The sequence below is a fragment of the Paracoccidioides lutzii genome, assembly GCF_000150705.2.
Source record: "Paracoccidioides lutzii Pb01 unplaced genomic scaffold supercont2.9, whole genome shotgun sequence".
NCBI classification, from domain to species: domain Eukaryota; kingdom Fungi; phylum Ascomycota; class Eurotiomycetes; order Onygenales; family Ajellomycetaceae; genus Paracoccidioides; species Paracoccidioides lutzii.
The window spans coordinates 289,869-308,260 of NW_015440955.1; the positions used below are offsets into that span (position 1 = coordinate 289,869).

At 46.8% G+C, this 18,392-nt stretch overlaps 4 protein-coding genes across 4 annotated transcripts; 3 read left to right on the top strand and 1 right to left on the bottom strand.

Moving 5' to 3' along the window:
- Positions 1-233: 233 nt before the first annotated feature.
- Positions 234-2,844, top strand: PAAG_03753 (pi-transporter A-1; the record flags this gene model as incomplete). Its single annotated transcript, XM_002794114.2, has 5 exons — positions 234-481; positions 850-1,017; positions 1,105-1,247; positions 1,335-1,904; positions 1,991-2,844. 5 exons carry the CDS (start codon positions 234-236, stop codon positions 2,842-2,844), a joined length of 1,983 nt encoding a protein of 660 aa, XP_002794160.2.
- A 2,054-nt stretch (positions 2,845-4,898) lies between these two features.
- On the top strand, positions 4,899-5,621 carry PAAG_11740 (hypothetical protein; the record flags this gene model as incomplete). The annotated part of the gene is made up of 3 exons (XM_015847331.1): positions 4,899-4,943; positions 5,039-5,223; positions 5,339-5,621. 3 exons carry the CDS (start codon positions 4,899-4,901, stop codon positions 5,619-5,621), a joined length of 513 nt encoding a protein of 170 aa, XP_015703022.1.
- A 271-nt stretch (positions 5,622-5,892) lies between these two features.
- Positions 5,893-11,115, bottom strand: PAAG_03754 (lipid A export ATP-binding/permease protein msbA; the record flags this gene model as incomplete). The annotated part of the gene is made up of 19 exons (XM_015845054.1): positions 5,893-5,952; positions 6,017-6,336; positions 6,433-6,549; positions 6,615-6,733; positions 6,825-6,864; positions 6,920-6,959; positions 7,045-7,229; positions 7,293-7,332; positions 7,390-7,465; positions 7,521-8,050; positions 8,098-8,270; positions 8,369-8,948; positions 9,005-9,674; positions 9,751-10,352; positions 10,410-10,464; positions 10,589-10,676; positions 10,742-10,769; positions 10,839-10,916; positions 11,041-11,115. 19 exons carry the CDS (start codon positions 11,113-11,115, stop codon positions 5,893-5,895), a joined length of 3,876 nt encoding a protein of 1,291 aa, XP_015702143.1.
- Positions 11,116-13,007: 1,892 nt separating this feature from the next.
- On the top strand, positions 13,008-15,808 carry PAAG_03755 (copper amine oxidase; the record flags this gene model as incomplete). The annotated part of the gene is made up of 8 exons (XM_015845055.1): positions 13,008-13,116; positions 13,250-13,311; positions 13,390-13,432; positions 13,486-13,959; positions 14,031-14,106; positions 14,166-14,904; positions 14,979-15,281; positions 15,509-15,808. 8 exons carry the CDS (start codon positions 13,008-13,010, stop codon positions 15,806-15,808), a joined length of 2,106 nt encoding a protein of 701 aa, XP_015702144.1.
- Positions 15,809-18,392: the final 2,584 nt, after the last annotated feature.

The following is an 18,392-nucleotide window of genomic DNA, read 5'->3' on the forward strand; positions in this document are numbered from 1 at the left end:
CGCCCTCCCCCCCCCCCCTCCCACCCCGCCTACGTCTCCGCTTTGACTTTGGCTTGTTCTTTATACCCCACCCTTCACTGCTCGGACCCTTCTGTCCCTGGGATGTCCCCCCTTACCCCTTCCCTTCTTCTTCTCACCTCTTTTTTTTTTCTTCCTCCTCCTCCTCGTTCCAATCTTTTTCCACTCCTCCGCTCTCCTTCACCCCCACGCCCTTTCACACCGCCCACCATGAGATGAACCTATCAGAAAAGGAAGCCTTCGACACCTTCATCCGGCCCGATGACAGCTACACACCGGACGGCGTCTACTGGGCCGACCTCCCCTGGCACAAACGGGTTGCCTTCGTCACCCAATACGATGCCGCGGAGGCGGCGAGGGAGTTCGCGGGAGTGTGGAAGGCCTTCAGAATGGATCCTCTGGCGCCCGTTGCGTATTACTTTAGGAACATGGTGTTGCCGGGGGCCGGGTTGGGGCTTGAAGGGTGAGTGGTTTTGTTTTGTTATTTTGTTATTTTTATATTTAATTTTTATATTTTGTTTTATTTACTTTTTTTTCTTTTTCTTTTTTTTCTTTTTTTTCTTTTTCTTTTTTTTCTTTTTTTTCTTTTTTTCTTTTTTTTTTTTTTTTTTTGGCTTGGGACTGCCCGTTCTTGGCGGTCGGTTAAGCATTTCTTGGGGATGCTGGGCGTGGCTGGGCATTGCTTAGCATGGCATGGGATCGATTGTCGATTATATATATTAAGAAGGAAAGAGGAGGAGGAGGAGGAGGAGGAGGAGGAGGAGAAGATGATGATGATGATGAAGAAGAAGAAGGAGAGGAAGGAGAGGAACAAGAACTGACTCGACATAGATACGTTCTCTTCTCCATCGGCAATATCAAACCCTTGTTCCAAAGCACGTTCCGGGAATGCTGGGGCACGAAGAAGATCTGCAGTCCTACCTGGATTGCCGCAGTTGAATATCTGGAGATCTGCGGGATCATCGTCGGGCAGATCGTTGTTGGGGTTATTGGGGACTGGTATGTGACGTCGGAGTCCTGTATTCCGTTTTCATACATTTAATTTTTTTTTTTTTTTTATTGTCTAACTGGGACTCCTGGCATTAGGGTTGGACGGCGATTCGGTCTGATTCAAGATGCTGTGATTATGCTCCTCGGCCTGATAATGATCACAGCAGCTTGGGGCGTTACTCAGAATGGCTGGGTTATCTGCTACGTCTGGTCTTTATTTGTGTATGGCGTCGGAGTCGGTACGCAACTACATACCAGTCGAACCCTTGGCTCCCCCCTTGAAACCTATTCTTCTAATCCCAGTGCTAACACCCCCTCGTCGACAGGAGGCGAATACCCAATGACCGCAACCAGCGGGATGGAAAACGCCGTGGGATCCGGCAGAGTCTCCAACAGGGAAGACCGCCTCCACCGTGGGCGCAAAGTAACCAGCGCCTTCCTTATGCAGGGCTGGGGCCAGTTCTTCAACCAGGCGCTCCTCATCATTCTCCTCCTCTGCTTCCACCACGGCAGCGGGAACCCGCCTTACTCAGCAGTAGCCGCCCAATGGACATACCGCATCTCCTTCGCCATCCCCGCTGTCGGCACTCTCTGGCTCGTCTACTACCGTTACTTCAAGATGAAGGCCGCTAGCAAGCAGCTGGCCCTCTCCAAGGCGAAATCGAAAGTCACGGGCTACGATACGGATTCTCTGGCGTTGACGTTTAAGTATTTTGGGCCACGGCTGATAGCGACGGCGGGGAGTTGGTTTGCGAATGATGTGTTCTTTTATGGGAATAAGTTGTTCCAGAGCGAGTTCATCGCCGTCATTAGCCCGAATTCGCATTCGATTCTGCCGGGTTGGTTGTATAATATGATTAATGTGGGTGTTTCGCTGGTGGGATACTATATGGCTGGTAAGTAGTACCTGATTCCGTCTTTTATTTTAACACGCTTCCAATCAATCCACGAAATCATTTGCTAACCGACGAACGAACGACAGCCTTCTTCATCGACAACAAACTCTACGGCCGCAGATTGATGCAGCAAATCGGTTTCCTAATGGACTTCATCTTATTCATCATACCCGCCTTCAACTTCTCCTTCTTCACCTCCCCCGAAAACATCCACGCCTTCCAAGCCATGTACTTCCTCAGCAGTTTCTTCAACCAATTCGGCCCCAACGCCGTAACCTTCCTCGTCGCAGCAGAAGTCTTCCCAACCCCAATCCGTGCAACAGCCCACGGCTTCGCTGCCGCAGTCGGCAAACTAGGCGCCCTCACCGCCGCCGTCCTTTACAATTACATAGACACCCAGACCAAATTCTACGTCGTCCCCTGGTTCGGTCTGGCCGGGATGATCCTCACCTGGCTCTTCCTGCCCGACACAACAGGCCTAGATCTCAGGGAGCAAGAGCGCCGCTGGTACTATCTCCGCCACGGCCGGGAAAGTGAATACCACGGTCCTGCCGTTCATCCTAAGCATCTGTCTCTGTGGGAGCGGATGCGGGGCGCGGGCAAGTATTACGATGCCGAGGCAGATTACAGGCAGAAGATAGAAGAGATGAGGGGGGATTGGGAAGTTATGATAGCGAGAAGGGCGACGGAGAAGGAGTTGCAGTTTGAAGAGGAGGATCTGGACGAGGGGCTTGGCCATAAGCATGTACTTACGTACTTTGAGAGGACGAGTTCGATGCTTTTGGGTGGGGGGAAGGATGGTAAGGATGGTGCTGGTGCTGGTGCTGGTGCTGTTGCTGGTGCTGGTGCTGGTGCTGGGACGCGGACGGATGTTAGTCCGGCTAGTTCGAGGGGTGAGGATGACATTGCGGAGGTGTTTGGGGGGGAGAAGTCGGGATAGAGGAGTGTATTTTGAGAGGAGTTGGTGTTTCTTATGTTGTTTCTTATGTTTTTTTTTTTTTTTTTTTTTTTTCTTGCCATTTAATGTTTTTTGTTTTTCTGTTTGCTGCGATTGTCCGTTCGCCGTGTCCTTCAGCCGGTACCCTTCGCATGACGAACGGTCGAGTCTCGGATCCAATGACTAACACGACCGAGGGCTATTTCATGGAGATGGAGATTGCGATGTGGGATGATTTCCCGTTTTATACTTTTGCCATTTTCTTGTTTGCCCTTTTGGAAAACTTCTTCCCATCTACCTCTCTGTTGCTGTCTTGGATGATTCATGAGAAGGACGATTTTCATTCGCACATACTTAATACATATATATTCAAACCCATATATAGAGATAAGTAACTTTTTTGGTTTTTTACTTCTTGCCTCTGCCAATGCCTCATGCTATAACAAAACTTATGACAACATAATTTACCGCCTTGTATAGAGTTAGTTACACGTCTTTTTTTCAGTTCTGGTTTACATGTTTCTTCGTTGGTTGTTGGATCTTCGAATCACGTGATTTCAGAAGCCCTTATAGTCTAACCGATTTGAACACAGTCAATGAGCTTATTGCGATTAAGGTTAATAGCTATGATGTCATTCGACGGCCCCATTGTTGACTTCTTTATTTCAACCTCCCTCATTTGTCAGAAGAGCAACAAACTCAGAAGAATCACAAGGATATTCATTTCTTCAATCACTGCTGCTTGGTAGCTATGCTGAATACATACTGCAATATCTAGCATGTGAATGAATGGTCATCATTGCTTTGTGGAAGCAGTATGATTTTCTGTGAGTGAGAAGGAAGTTGAAATGCTGAATGGAAGAAATCATCAAAAGAGGATATTTCATTCACTTAACTTAATCTATCCATGTGAGATATTCATGAGAAACTGCTAATAGAAAGTATAGCACTGTATCTGTGTGCATGTAAGCATGCAGCCAATATCTCAATATGTGGTAGTGAATACCAATCACCGGCGTTTCTGCTACATTGTGAAACCACCTCTCAACCAATTATCTCACCCACGTTTCACGGCCTTCTCGGATGCCCGGGAATGCAAAATGCAAGATGCAAGATGCAACAACAACAACAACCAATAACGTTCAACGCCTTCAGGTCTCCGCTCAGCGTTAACTGGGAAAACAGGCCGAGGCAAAAACGCTTGTGATTGTGATTGTGAAGAGTGGAGGGAAGGTGTTTTTTTTTTGGGAGGTGTGTGTGGTGGGGGGGAGCGTTTGTTGGTTATACCAGCTGACCTACGACGCCGTTGCAGACATGAACTACCGAAGCTGTGAAAAGCTAATCCAAGTTCTCTCTCTGTCGCAGGAAGCCATTCACACACTCACATCTGCCGAGTTAGATGCGGCCACTCGGCCCCCGGATCGATCGATTCATCTATCTCTGGGGAGAAGTGATGTCATGGTGATATTTGTTCCAGTGTTTTGCGCTACTGCCCGCTGATTCCTCCCCATCTCGGGGGCGGAAGGTGCCAAGTCGTGCGTGGAACTATTCATGCATTCTGCTTTTATCGTCGTGAAGAATGTGGCTTTCTTTTTTATTTTTTATTTTTATTATTTTCTTTTTTTTTGTCCCAAAGCGGAGGGCTGCTCTTCTAGTTTTCTTTTGTTGTGTTAAATCGCCTATATGTGTCAGCCGGCCGCTTATACATAGCACATAGCATGCGCAGATGACATTGCCTTTCAAACGCCTGGCTGTGGGGATATTTGCTGCTGCACTGCCGCTTGCTGTGCCAGCGCAGAGCGGAGCAACACCCATACGCTGATGGTGTCGAAGTCGAAGCAACAGCTTCCGTCACCTCTACTAGCAGCATCTACCACGGCACTTTCTTGGGTATCTTTATAGTTCCTGGAGTCTTGACGGTGTTGTCTATTACAGGGATAGTTATTATTCCCAAATTAGAGCTCTTTAGTGCAACGCCGTATCAGAGTGATGAAAAGCTTCAAGAAAACTAGCCCGCACCGTGTGTCCCTGCCAGCGGCTTGGGGACGAATGCCACGATGCTGGTTGACAATGCGAAGAGAGATTATGATTTCGAGTCAAGAGTACCGTATTTGCACTGCTCTTCTCAACTATTCTCAGCATCTGCAAGTTCTGATCGTATGCGTTCCAGCAGGCATTGGCCTTGTACGTTGAATAGATTGCACTTGGCCTTTACAACCACTCCCTGGACCTGGACTCCACCGACGCAGGCTTCACCACATATGACCGCGAGCTCATCCAATTCACGGTCGAGCAGCAGCTCGGTCACGCAACCCTGATCGCTAACGTGCTTGGTTCCGCTACCCAGATCGATGCAGCTACAACTACCCTGTCTTCGCCACTGTTCACGAACGGCTCGAAATTTTTTTTTTTTTTTTTTTTTTTTTTTGCCAAAAGCTTCACCCGAAACGGTGGATCTGGCTTCTATGGCTTTGTCCCCTCTTCGACGCTCGCACAGCGGCCATCATGCTCCTGCAGTCCGTGTCCACTCAGGCCCGGCAGCATATGATCTTCCGGCAGTTCAACGACGGCCTCTTCTCCATACCCGTCTGGTTCGAAGAGGGCATCCCGCAATCGTGGTCCCGGTCCCTGTTGGTTGGCTCCATACATCTCCTCGTGCCCTGAAAGGCCAGATGCGTCTGGTCTGGGCAGAACTTCCCGGCGCTCTGGATGTGTACTTGCTAATCGATGACATTCTGAAGTGCGCGAGTGGTTTGTCTGCAGATGAAAATAAAACCTAACCAAAATTCTATTGATATTGGTATTTTCTGAAGTGGTTACATTACATGAAAAACAAAAAGAAGTATGAGTTGAGGTTAGTTGTGTTATTATGACCAAAGAGTTTGGAATAGGGGTTTGGTTGAAAGCAGAATCAAAAACATGATCGAGCAGAGACATGATGCAGTAGAGTGAAGATGTAACGTTTTTTTCTTTTTCCTCCATTTTTCTTCCTTTTCTTTTCCTTTCAAGAAAGATTTTCTTCCCTTTCTTTTAGTAGATGTTGTTAAAATTCTAGCGGTCAAGTGCTTGGGACTCACACTGTTTATTGTTGCCATTATCAGTAAATCCTGTCTATTAAAAAGAAGCAGTTGGGCGAATTCCTGTTGCGGGAGGGATAAAGGCGCCAAAAACATACCATCTGATAATATGCACCTCTCTTCTTCAGTAGAGAGTAATGATTCCCAACCTCCTCGATCCCTCCCTCGCCAAACACAAAGATGACATCAGCATTTTGAATGGTAGCCAATCGATGCGCGACAACGACCACTGTCCTCCCTTTAGCAGTCCGTTCAATGGCATCCTGCACATGCTTTTCTGATTCTGAATCGAGACTAGAGGTCGCCTCGTCTAGCAAAAGGATGCTGGGATTGCGGATGAGAGCTCGCGCGATACATATGCGTTGCTTCTGGCCGCTGCTCATTGCCAGACCCCGTAGACCGACGTCTGTGTTATAACCTTTTATATATATCGGAAAGAGGGTTTAAGCACACAGTACCCGGTGAGGCATTCGAATGTAAGCGAGCGGGGGGATGCTGGTTTGCTGCCACTAACCTTCTGGAAGGGAGACGATAAAATCGTGAATATTCGCGTCTTTACATGCTTTTTGAACGTCTTCATCTGTGAATATAGCTGGGTCCACGCCCAGCAGCACATTGTCCCTCACGGATCCTTTATCCACCTGTTAGCTGAGCTGAGTTGAGCCGTTTGTTAAGCTCAGAAGCGAGTATTCTTACCTTGATATAACGTTGGTTCTTGAGATACTAAGGAAACCGATTGTCGATATGAGGAAACGTCAAGAGTGCGTAGATCGTGTCCGTCGACAGTAATACTCCCGCTTTGGTAATCATAAAATCTAGTAAGAAGTATATATATAAGCCTCCATCAGGATAAAGAGGAGTGAGCAGGATTTATTAGTTAGGTACTGTAAGCTCAGAGGCACATACTTCTCAAGTAAATTGATGACAGTTGACTTGCCACATCCTTCTAGCCGTCAGAAGTACTAATATTAAATTTCTCAGAGTTACGAGAATAAGCATACCGGAAGGCCCAACCAAGGCAGCAAACTGGCCTTTCTCGATCTGTTGTTTTTATTTTTATTTTTTTTCTCTTTCTTAGAATTTATGCCTTCCAGTCTATAAATTGTGCTGAAGCGGTTATACATACCATGAAGTTGAGATTTTTAAACACAGTAACATCGCGGGTCGGATATTTAAAATTGACAGACTTGAAGTCGATCCTTGCGCCCCCCTCGAAGCGGCCAACAATTTTCTTTTCACCATCTCCATCATTTCTATCTGATGGTCTGACGCTTAATATACGATTGGATGCCCCTGTGGCCTGTGCGACGTCTGTTTGTTGTACAGTGAGGAATATTGATCAGAACAAATCTAGTGAGGATTCGCCAAACTTACTAGGAATCAGACTCCCGAATTGCCCTGCTGATTGACCACCCTGCACATATCATGTTAGTTAAAATGGGTTACTTTGAGCAAAGAGAAACTCCCTTACCAAAACAACAGCAATATAAATAACCATAAAGGTAAGAACGTCATACTCGTAGGTGCTAAGTAGCCGCCCTCCATACCTAGGCAATGAAATTAACCAGCTGTTCCTCTGAGTGCACACGTCTGAAAAAGTACCAGAAACATAATGCCATGCACGGAAGATCGATGCTATCTGAAATAGCGAATATCCACATTGTAAATCTTGCTTTCAGGAAAGCCTTTTTGACATGGTCTTGCAAAAGATCAGCATATCGGGCGGTAATGGTATCCTCAAGAGTGAGTGAAGTAACCGTGCGAAATGCTGAAATGGCCTCTGACGCGAACTGCGAACTGTCCTCAAATACTGCTGCATTCATCTTCTCAAACTGGACCTCATATCTGACTCGGATAAACATTGCCGAAACGATAAGTGGAAAAGCGGAAAATATTGCGACTAGTGTCAATTTCCAACCAAAGGAGAAAGCTATCGCGATGCACCCGACAATAGTAAATACGGAAATCAGGGGAAACGCCATCTGGTGACCGATAAGTTCTTGCAATTGTGTCGGGTCGGTCGAAAGTCGAGCAGATAATGACCCTGCTGAGTTTTCTTCCCTGTCGAAAAATTCTATTGGTTTCGCTAAGATATGTTCAAAGTACTGTTGTCTATACGTACTACAGATATCCTAGAGAAGATTAGCTAGATAGTAACAGGCAGTAGAGGAATCCTTACAGCGGACAGACAAGTCGATGTGTGGCCTAATATGTAATAAGAGACTCCGACGCAGAGGGCTAGCACGAAGAACATAAGCGACCAAAATTCGCTCCGGTCTATGAGTTCGGGGCGCTTCAGCTGAAAGACGGCGGTAAGTTGGGCAAATAAATAGCTTTGTATGGCGAATGCGACTGAGTAGAAATCGTTTAGTTACTGCAAAGGAACATACTGTATCTTCCACCATAAAAATCTTCAAATTGAATGTTAAAAATATCAAGGGATCTCTTACCACCACAGCCAGCTGCAGCAACGACAATGGAAACATCAAAATACCATAGTTGTCTTTGCTCCCAGAGAAACAGCCCGACTGAGTTGATCAGAGACCTTGCTTTATATGCCACCTCAGCCGCTTGACCGGGATCGACGCTAGTTTCGACCCTTGAAGCTTCTTTGCGAAGGTTAGGAAGATCCTGTTCTTGATCTTTCTTACTTGTTTCGCCTTGAATGTCAGGATCCTCATCTCCCATTTCGAGCCGTTGGTTTTCAACCAATGAATGGTATAATCCTTCACTTCTAATCAGCTCATCATGTGTTCCTTGTTCGATAGTCTCACCTCTCTTCATCACAATGATATTATCTGCCATTTTGATGGTCGACAATCGGTGAGCAATGGTTACCGTTGTTCGGTTTTTCGAAACGCGGTCGAGTGCTTCTTGAACAATGCGTTCTCCACGCACATCTATTGAACTAGTTGCTTCATCCAGGATAAGGATGGGTGGCCGTTTAATGATGCTTCGGGCAATTGCAAGTCTTTGGCGCTGGCCTCCGCTGAGTTTCACGCCATTCTCGCCTACCATGGTATTATATCCCTAAAGAATTCCATATTTGTAAGACCAGGCCAGTAGCAGGAGGAGAATATACCTACATCTGGCAATCTTTCGATGTACTCGGAAGCGAAAGATTCGCGACAGGCCTCTTTAACTAGTTCTCGTTTCACTTCCTCACTTTCGTTCTCCCATTCTGATCCCACCAGGCCATACGCAACGTTCTGGTAAATGGTGGCATTAAAGGTAAAGGGTTCCTGTTGAACCAGTCCGATCTGAGATCTCCACCACTTGAGATCTAAGTCATAAAGATTATGAGGTCCTATTGTTATCGAGCCGCTGTTGGGCACTGTTTCTGACTCGTTCAATTCCACACTCTGAGAGTTATTGCTCTGCGGAGAATTGCTCATTTTTTGACAGTCTCCATCAAATTCGTTCTCAAGCTGATACCAGCGCTCCAGCAGCGCAACAATCGTGCTCTTCCCGCATCCAGAAGGTCCAACGATGGCAGTTAACTTTTCAGCCGGGATGTCAAGCGTTAAATTGTTGGCAATCTTCACATTTGGACGGCTTGGATAAGAAAAATTCACGTCTCTGAAGCTAATATCCGCGGTTGACACAGGTTGATTTTTCAATCCCGACCTTTTAAGCGTCGGTGCGTCGATCATCTCAAAAAAGTAGGTTGACGCACTTGCAGCCTTGGAAATTGCAATGACAGGGTTTACAATAAAAGAAAGGGTTGAGACCACCAAGAGAATCGAAAAAATAACCCTACGAAATGGTGAAGCATTAGATAAAAACGTACCTACACTGTCAAGGCTCTTGGAGGAAGGGGAAGAAGCTATACGTAATTACTGGACCGACGTTTGGTATCCTCCCCGATGCGTACTGTCGAACGCCGAACCAGAAGGTTAAGGCAAAACTGGAGTACATAGCGAAATTCGACGGGGCAAGCTGGGCGCCAATCATGGGACCCAGACTCATTCCTTGTTTTCGTGATTCTGAAACCCATTTTGAATGGCGGGCGGCAAGTTGACCCTCTGCACAACAAGCAACGATGGTACGAATTGAATCAAGTGCTTCTGCTGCAATCGAAGAGGCCTTTTCGTTCGCTTGTTCAACTCGCTTCAGCCTTTTCATAAATATGGGAATCAGGATTGGGTATACTATCGAGATAAAAAGCATGGAAGAACTTGAAACCAATGTCAGAGCCCAGGAAAAGCGGAAGGCGACAGCATAGGCGCCGATGACCAGTGACAGCGATTGAACGAGTATGGCCAGTTTGTCTGATATAGCTGCCTGAACGGTGTTTGATGAGGTGGTAATCGTGTTTGTTGGCCGTCCAGGGGGCAGTTTATCAAGAACGCTAATCGGCTGGTTGAAGAGGGCTTGGAGATATGACAGACGAAGCCGGGAAGATATTCTGATTCCGGTCATTCGTAGAGCAAACTTGATATGGTTAATTGGTTTCTCGCTGGTTCGCTTGCGATCATGGGATAAACTTACCATTGAAAAGTATCCAAGCACGAGCTTGCCGATTAAGAGGTAAACTATGAATAACCTGCGAATTCGTCAGTCTATTTCTCATTTCCGGAATGTCATACGTTCTTTTACTTCTTCATTATAATTTTCTTCTCGGCGGCTTATCACGTACCGCCGCATAGCAAGTGCACGAGTATACTTACACATTACGGTTTACGCTGTGGAGGAAAGCATCCTTGGTTACCCCTGAACCGGGAATAAAATATCCATTAAAATCACCAACAACATTACCTAGACATAAAAGTGTAAGCCAAAATCATTGACAGGCGGCTCGCCCGGCTGCAAGGAGCACTAACCGAATATAATGTTCATCAGAGGTAAAGCCTTTGCCATGGTTAGTAGTTTGGAATAAAATGTTCACAGGAGGATACAGACAATTGTACAACTACTTACCACGCCTGCTCCTGCAGCGCACAGCGCAGCAGCTCCCATCAGGATCTTGTCAAGGATGGTTCCATGGCCTAATATTCTCTTTAAAACAGTGAAGCGTCAGCCCGAAAATAATAATAATAATAATTAAAATAAAAAAAATAAAAAATAAAAAATAAAAAAGCCACAAAGCAGGCATGATAATAGCAGTTGGTTTGCTCCATACCCAGAAGAACTTGAATTGAGGCCTCTCCTCTGCCTCAGGCTGCTGCTTTTCAGGCTCTGGCTGGGAGTTTTCCATGTCTGTGATGAACAACTTTGAATGTTAGCTCAACCCTGAAATAGCCATCGCCAGAGCTTTAAGAGGGAAAGAATTGTGAGCTCAGAGACACGGCGATGAGGCACTCGATCTTCATCAATTTGGCTGCCTAACGATTTGTTATCTAGCGCAGAGCCGGGGCCCTTCTTGGCCCTGGGATATCCGCTAGAACTGTGTATGGCTCTCAACAGGTAGCTTGGGAGGATGCTTGAACTGAAAAGGATGCGGTTTTTATTCTGTCATCCTCCCCAGTTCATTTCCAACTTGTTTATGAACTGAAATGGGACAGATAGAGAAGAAGTTCTCAAATATAAAGCCCTGGATCATCCTCGATCCGTGGGGCTTGCAGCGGCCCCAACTGACCCTTATCCGACTGCAGTAAAAATAATCTCTGTTGAGCTACATTCATTGTATGACGAAGTCTGGGTTGCACATAATTGAACATCCCTTGAACTGCGAAACCAATCGGTTTAATGCTGTTGCTGCGATATTAAGGAACGAGTTAGCCGATACACGTATCTAGGAGCTGAAAACCACTCCGGAGGTTTGACCATCGGCTCGTAATTACACGATCACTACGAAACTCATCATCCAAACAGACACCCGCCAAACATCAAATTCTCGGACCGATCCGGAGGGACCCGACCAATGCTGAGTGAAGGTTGGGCCCAAGAACGGGGAGCGAGCCTTCAAATATGGAGTCTGCCTGTGTCGGTCGCTTGTTACCTGCACCGATTTCAACTACGGTTGGGCGGCCACGGATAAACTTAGCCGTTGCCCGGGGTGACCGCCGCGCCGTGTATGTAACTATCTATACAGATTAGCGAGCTCCAATTAAAAAGAGAGAGAGAGTTCAACCATCCAACATTTATTGTGTCTCTTCTTTGGCCTTTACAACAAGAGCTTGCGGATATGTCATGCTCGATTTTGAATCCCGAAGGTTCGGCCTGGAGATCCATCCAGCTTGACCTCACCGCTTCTCCCCAGATAGATTCTTAGTTTAAGCGAGATCTCAACATTTGTGAGATGCATGCAGAAACATACCGAGTTAGACAGTGTCCCATCGGGGCCAATGATGGAGTTATCTTGCAGAGGTAAATTGAACATCCACAAGCGCAATCTAAATTCCAGTTACACGTTCCAAGGTACAGCTGTGTCAGCCTCGGTAACATTGGGATTTGATGTTCAAAATCGAAGAACAATGCTAACCACCTAGGTGGTATATACAAGAAATACGAGGATAATTCTGCATTTGGTATCTGTTCTGCGGGATTCCAAATAATGCAATATTTACTGTTAACGTTATGCGGATGTGTTCTGCCCTATGCCTTTATCCTGGGGTCATCCCTGCATTGATCTGCTAAATCAAAAGAGGTAAACCGTATGCTGTTCTTTTCAGCTGTTTATAAATAGATAGATATATTTCGGAGAACTTTCGAGAGTTTTTATTAAAGACAACCATGTGTATAGTTAGTGGACTGCAGGCCCATCAAGCAACGCCCTTCCTAGTCTGTGAGATCTAGGCGTCGCTTGTTGGTGTCTACTCGGTCTAAATGCTTCCAGCAGTTAGCAATTTAAACATCTACTTTTATCAGTTGAAAGATTTGATGATAGAACAGGGATTTGCTCATTATATTCCTTGCGCATATTGGAAACAGACAGGGCGGGGATCATTCCGGCTATAACATCAAGCAAGGGTGGGTTCACTTATTCCTCACTGCGTAAATCATCGCCAGCAAGTCGGTCTATAAATTGTCAGCCGTTTCTGCCTTGTTCCCTTGGGGAAGGATTCGTATATTGTCTATCAATTTCCAGCTTGGGGTCAATTTCTATAATAATTGCCCGTTTTGCTCCTTTTCGATATTCAAAACAACATGGATCCACATCCACTTGACCCTATCCGCCCAGTCGAAGTTAATCTGTCGGCGAAAATTCTTCAAGCATCGTTCCCCGGTGTACCTCTGCGGTTCAAGGTTATCCGATGTACAAGAACCCATCAAGAAAGATGTCGTCCCATATAGAGAGGCAGACCGGCTGGGCAATCCTCTCCCCGCTAAACCAGCCCGGCTTGTCCAAGTGTTGTTTCACCGACTCGATACTCATGCTTTCTAGAAAGCTCTGATCAATCTGGACACGAAGGCGGTGCTCTCGTTGAAGGAGTTCCCTAAGGAGGTGCAGGTATGTGTTTCCTTAGAACAAGAGCCGCGTTGCTCTCCTTCTATGACGTCCCGATGTGGGTTCTAACTAGCTCACCAGGGACCCGCCGACGTCGACGAGATACTAGAAATTGAACAACTCTGTATTAATCACCCAGCAGTTCTCGCCGAAGTTGAAAAAACTGAAGCTTTCCAGCTGGCATCGCTGTTCTCAATGACCTCTGGATCTACGGTTGTGATGATATCAATGAAACTCGGAGATTGTCCCAGTACTATATGTACATGACAAAGACCATCCCACAGGAGAATCATTCTCTCTGCCAATGCCATTCTCCCCAGTTTTCGATGGACATCACCCGTGAACTTGTGCGGATAGACTACCTCCCGACTGGAACAGATCATTCAATTGCCTCAACAAGCCCGTGGACTCCGGTAAAGACAGTTGAGGACGCGCATGACCTCCTTGATGAACCGCTAAGAACAGATTTCAAACCATACATCGTGCAACAACCCGAAGGCGCCTCGTTCTCTGTGAATGTCAATGCAGTCAAGTGGGAATACAGAGTCGGTTTCAATTCCAGGGAGGGCCTGACACTTTACAATATCACTTATGATAAACGCAATGTCTTTTATCGGCTGTCCGTAAGCGAAATGACAGTTCCATATGGCGGTATGTCAGGGCCCCAATGGCACAATCTGCTAGTTGAGAGTCATCATGCTAAAATTTCCATACCTGTCAAGACCCACGAGCTCCCTATCACCGCAAACTGGCGTTCGATGTTGGCGATGTCGGATTCGGAATTACTGCCAATCAGGTGTAACTAAGCTGTGACTGCCTAGGCCACATTAAATAAACGGATGTCGAAGCGATTCTAGAGATTCTAAGGGCAACCCAGTCATTCTCGAAAACGTAGTCTGTCTCCACGAACAGGACGCTGGCCTCCAGCACAAACACACGATTATCGCTCTGGCGAGGCCACCGCGGTCAGAAACCGCCAACTGGGTCGTGCAGATGATTTGCACCATTTCTAACTCCGAGTATATCTTTGCCTGGATTTTCGACCAAGCAGGAGACATCGAACTCGAAGTCCGCGCCACCGGCATTCTTTCCACCATGCTCACCGACCATGGTGCCACCGTCCCTTGGGGCACCAATGTTGTGCCGGGTGTCATGGCTGGGTACCACCAACATATCTTCTCCATGCGCATTGACCCAGCCATTGACGGACATAACAATACTGTAGGCTATCAAGACAGTGTCCCAATGCCTGAAGATCCGATCGCTAACCCATATAGTGTGGGATACATCGCGGAAACCACCGTACTGAAAACGTCCGTGGCTGAGGATACAAATGTTGAGAGACATCGTGTTTTCAAAATTCGCAATGACAACGTCATCAACCCGATCTCACACAAGCCGGTCGCTTATAAATTGCAAGCACTTGCAAGCCAGATGATGTTGATGAACCCGCGGAGCTTTAATCAGACCCGCGCAAAGTTTGCGACCAAGCCTATCTGGGTGACCAAGCACCACGATGGTATGCCGCTGGCGAGTTCACTAATCAGAGCAAGAAGAACGCTGGTGTTGAAGATACCGACCTGGTATTGCGGCATTGTATGTATCACTCCTATTTTTTGTTTAGTACTTTCTGCTTTAGTTGCATTGCTGGTTAAAACCCCCTGTACCAGTCAACTGGGTACAAGTATGCTAAATTCAAACAACTTGCAAAAATCACAGCATTCGGTCTCACCCACAACCTACGCCCTGAAGCCTTCCCCATAATGCCTGTTGAACGGATAAGCACATCATGCTTAAAGCCAGAAGGTTTTTTCCAGAAGGACCCTGCTCCGACGTCCCTACATCTAACCAGTCATCTAACCATTCTCAACTGCACGAGGGCGGAAAGCCTGACGCCGATGCCCCTGTGCCATCGGCTTGTCATTGCCCGTCGAAGACTGAACGGCTGTAATGGTGGGAAAGTCGTTCAGAAGGTATATCGATTCACGCATATCTATATAGCATCGAGGCACCTGTTGGTTGCATTTAACCAGTCGGCGTTAGTAACCTGGCTGTGAAAACGGTTTCTCATGCTCTTCATCCATCAGCTCAAATTGCCGTCACATGGTGCTTATCGAGAAACCATGCCACGTTGCTTGTCCCAAGGAATCATGTTTTCTAAGAAGTATGGTGAATTGGACAAAAACGGGCCCCTGTATAGCTTCGAGAAATTTACGATTCTCAGTCCGAAGTTTGTGCTATGATCCACGAATATGTCAAGGTGACATCAACGTCCAAACTTGAGAAAAAATATGACTTCCTTCCCCCCAAGAGGGATGGTAATCCACTTCAATTTCGAAGCAATCGAGCCGATTCTATGCAGCCCACAACCAATCTGAATCAACCCTTAGAAATTCATGGGTGTAAGGGTGACATGGTTCTATCTCGCGATGGGGCAGCCCAACCTCCAGGGCTCGTCGTCTCTTTGGCCGGGTGGAACATGCCGCTAGGGCGTTCATAGGAAGTTCATGTAAAATAAAACCAGAGACTTGGACGAGAAGGCAGACCCGGTAACGAGGCGAACAATGTGCAATTCGTGAAGTTCAATGGCAAGAGTTAAAAAGTATATTCGAGGCTAGCATGAGATTGGACCTCCAGCAGAATTTTCTCAGGTGACGAATGAAGATCTTCAACTCCAATCATCATCATCCGCTAGCAGCGCCAATAGTATGCCCGTATCTCGATGATCACCCTAACCTATCCATGTCTATTCGGAGAATCTCGCAATGGACATGCGTACCTCTGGGGTGTATAAAGATATCCATAAAACTTTGTTAGTAACTTCTCCCTGCTTTTTGTCACAGGGCATTTTCTTCTAAAAATAACCGTATTTATTGTCCCGGACCTCAAAACCCAAGTATCTCGGTTGAGCGAACCAGCCGATCCGCCCATCCGAGGTGTTGAGAGGATGGCAAACCTCACCCACTGGTCCGTTGTTTTCCATGTGTACATGCACGATATTTCCTGTTGTGGACATATCTCCAGCTAAAAGGAATTAGCTTCTTCGACACTGTGATCCGCATGCTTTTATTATCATTGAAAGCCGTATGTATTTCACCAGCCATTATGGCACGTCACATCATCACAAGGCTTGCTATGTTTGCGCAGCTCATGAAAGAATTTGAGGCGCAGCCTGGCAAATGACTGGAGACGTAACCGACGTTAAAAATAGGCATATTTGGGTTGCCAACTAAAAGGGTTCAGAGACATTTGATTCGTCTCCAGCGCTGATGAAATCCCGAGAGAATCTTGGGAGGTCGGATCCATCGACTGACTCATCAACCCCTCCAAAACAAAAACAAAAGTTTATGCCGAAGAAGCGGACGGCGGGTGGAGCATGTTGATGAACAGTCATTGTTCCTGCTGCTGCTTCAATTCTGATTCTGGAATAATCTTTAGATCATAGACTTGTAACTACTGCATGAGTACGACTTTTTAAGTAGTTGCGGTATAAACACTCTAAGCATCTTTTCATGCCGACACAAATCAAAACAATTTACTCGTTCGAGGTTCCTGGCAATTTGCCCAACTGGGCCAACGTCAAAACTGTCGAAGAAAAGCCAAGAGGCCAAAACAGAAATACAAAGTAACATCTTCGGGGGGGGGGGGGGGGTTTCTGGGTTTTTCTCTGGCCGGAAGAACCCTCGACTCGATGCAGCCAAGAGGTGGCGATGAATCATGACCCAGCTCTGTCAAATGGTAGAGGGGACCTTTGTATGTCGGGGTTTGGGACACTGACAACAACAGAGGGAGAGAGATAGATTGGAGAGAGACAGCATGTTTGATGAGACAGCGTGTTTTGATGAAACATCATTCCATTCTTTATGGCAGGGAAAGACAAAACACAAACACAGGATGGGAGACCCGCAGGGTGTGTTGTAAGCAGCAAAAGCCAGAGTTTCTTTATGAACGGTTTTGTGCAGATGTTTGTGTTTATTGTGTATTTATTTTGTTTTTTTCGTTTCTGGCGGTTCCCAGCCGATTGGTCCTAAACAAACTGGAACCGATCCTTGCATTTTTTATCGGAATCTTTCCAGTGGTTCTCTGATCCCAGATCGCATGGCAGAACTGGCATTATTTGTTTGCCCTGTCCCCGATCATCAAAGCGCTTTTGACTGCTTCCCCCGATCGGAGGAATACATCGGGCGAGGGAGGCTTAGTTAATTGAGGGGAGGGTTTTGAAGCTGAACTTGTATCAGGACTTCCAACAGGTGCCACTGGTGACAGCTGTCAGCAGCACACACTGCCACATACCACAGCCCACTTTTCAAGGCCTGGTTGAAACGGGTCTCAGATTCTCGCCGGCCTAAAGCAACTGGATCCAGTTGAGGCTGCAACGGTAGCGCCGGACAAGGGACCCAAGAGCTGAGTGAGGCAAACGAGGAGGCCCCTCTCTCACCCAAGCACCAATCAGTAGAACCGATCTGTATGTGGCTGGGGAATTCAGAAGTTGGGTAAAGGAGCCAAGTAATAGCCAAGCATTTTTGTGAGAAGATCCATGATTTGCTAGCCCATTAGCTGGTCGCTGGAAACCGGCTGTTTTGTGTTGGGCGTTTTTGAAGGATGGCGGAGGCATAAGCCTTCACAAAAACAGAGCTCAACAGCCAAAAAACATCATTGTGCAGCCCGGCTAGTGCTGGCCAACGACGTAAAATCTGTCGGAATTTTTACCGGATATCCTGACCTGCTTCAGACTGTCGTGCCTTGATTTCTTGCTCGCCCCCCCCCCCCCCCCCCTTCCGGCTGTTGGTTTCGTGCATATCTACTCTCCTCGATTCCCCCCCTCTTCTCTCCCTAAAACCCAAGTATCATGCCCTTCGCTTAGCATGTTCGAACAACTTGTAACATCGCCGGCCTAGCTGTCCTCTAACTGGTGCTCAACTTCCTCACCAGCAATTTTTCTCCGACATTGACGAGTTACTCTACCGAATTCCCTTTGCTGATTAAATTAATCCTTTCCTTCCTAGGTCTGCGAGGCCTCTCTTCCTGGTTCTGCATCTTCCGGGGCGTCTGCTTTTGCGGCGGGACACTGTTTGTAATAAATA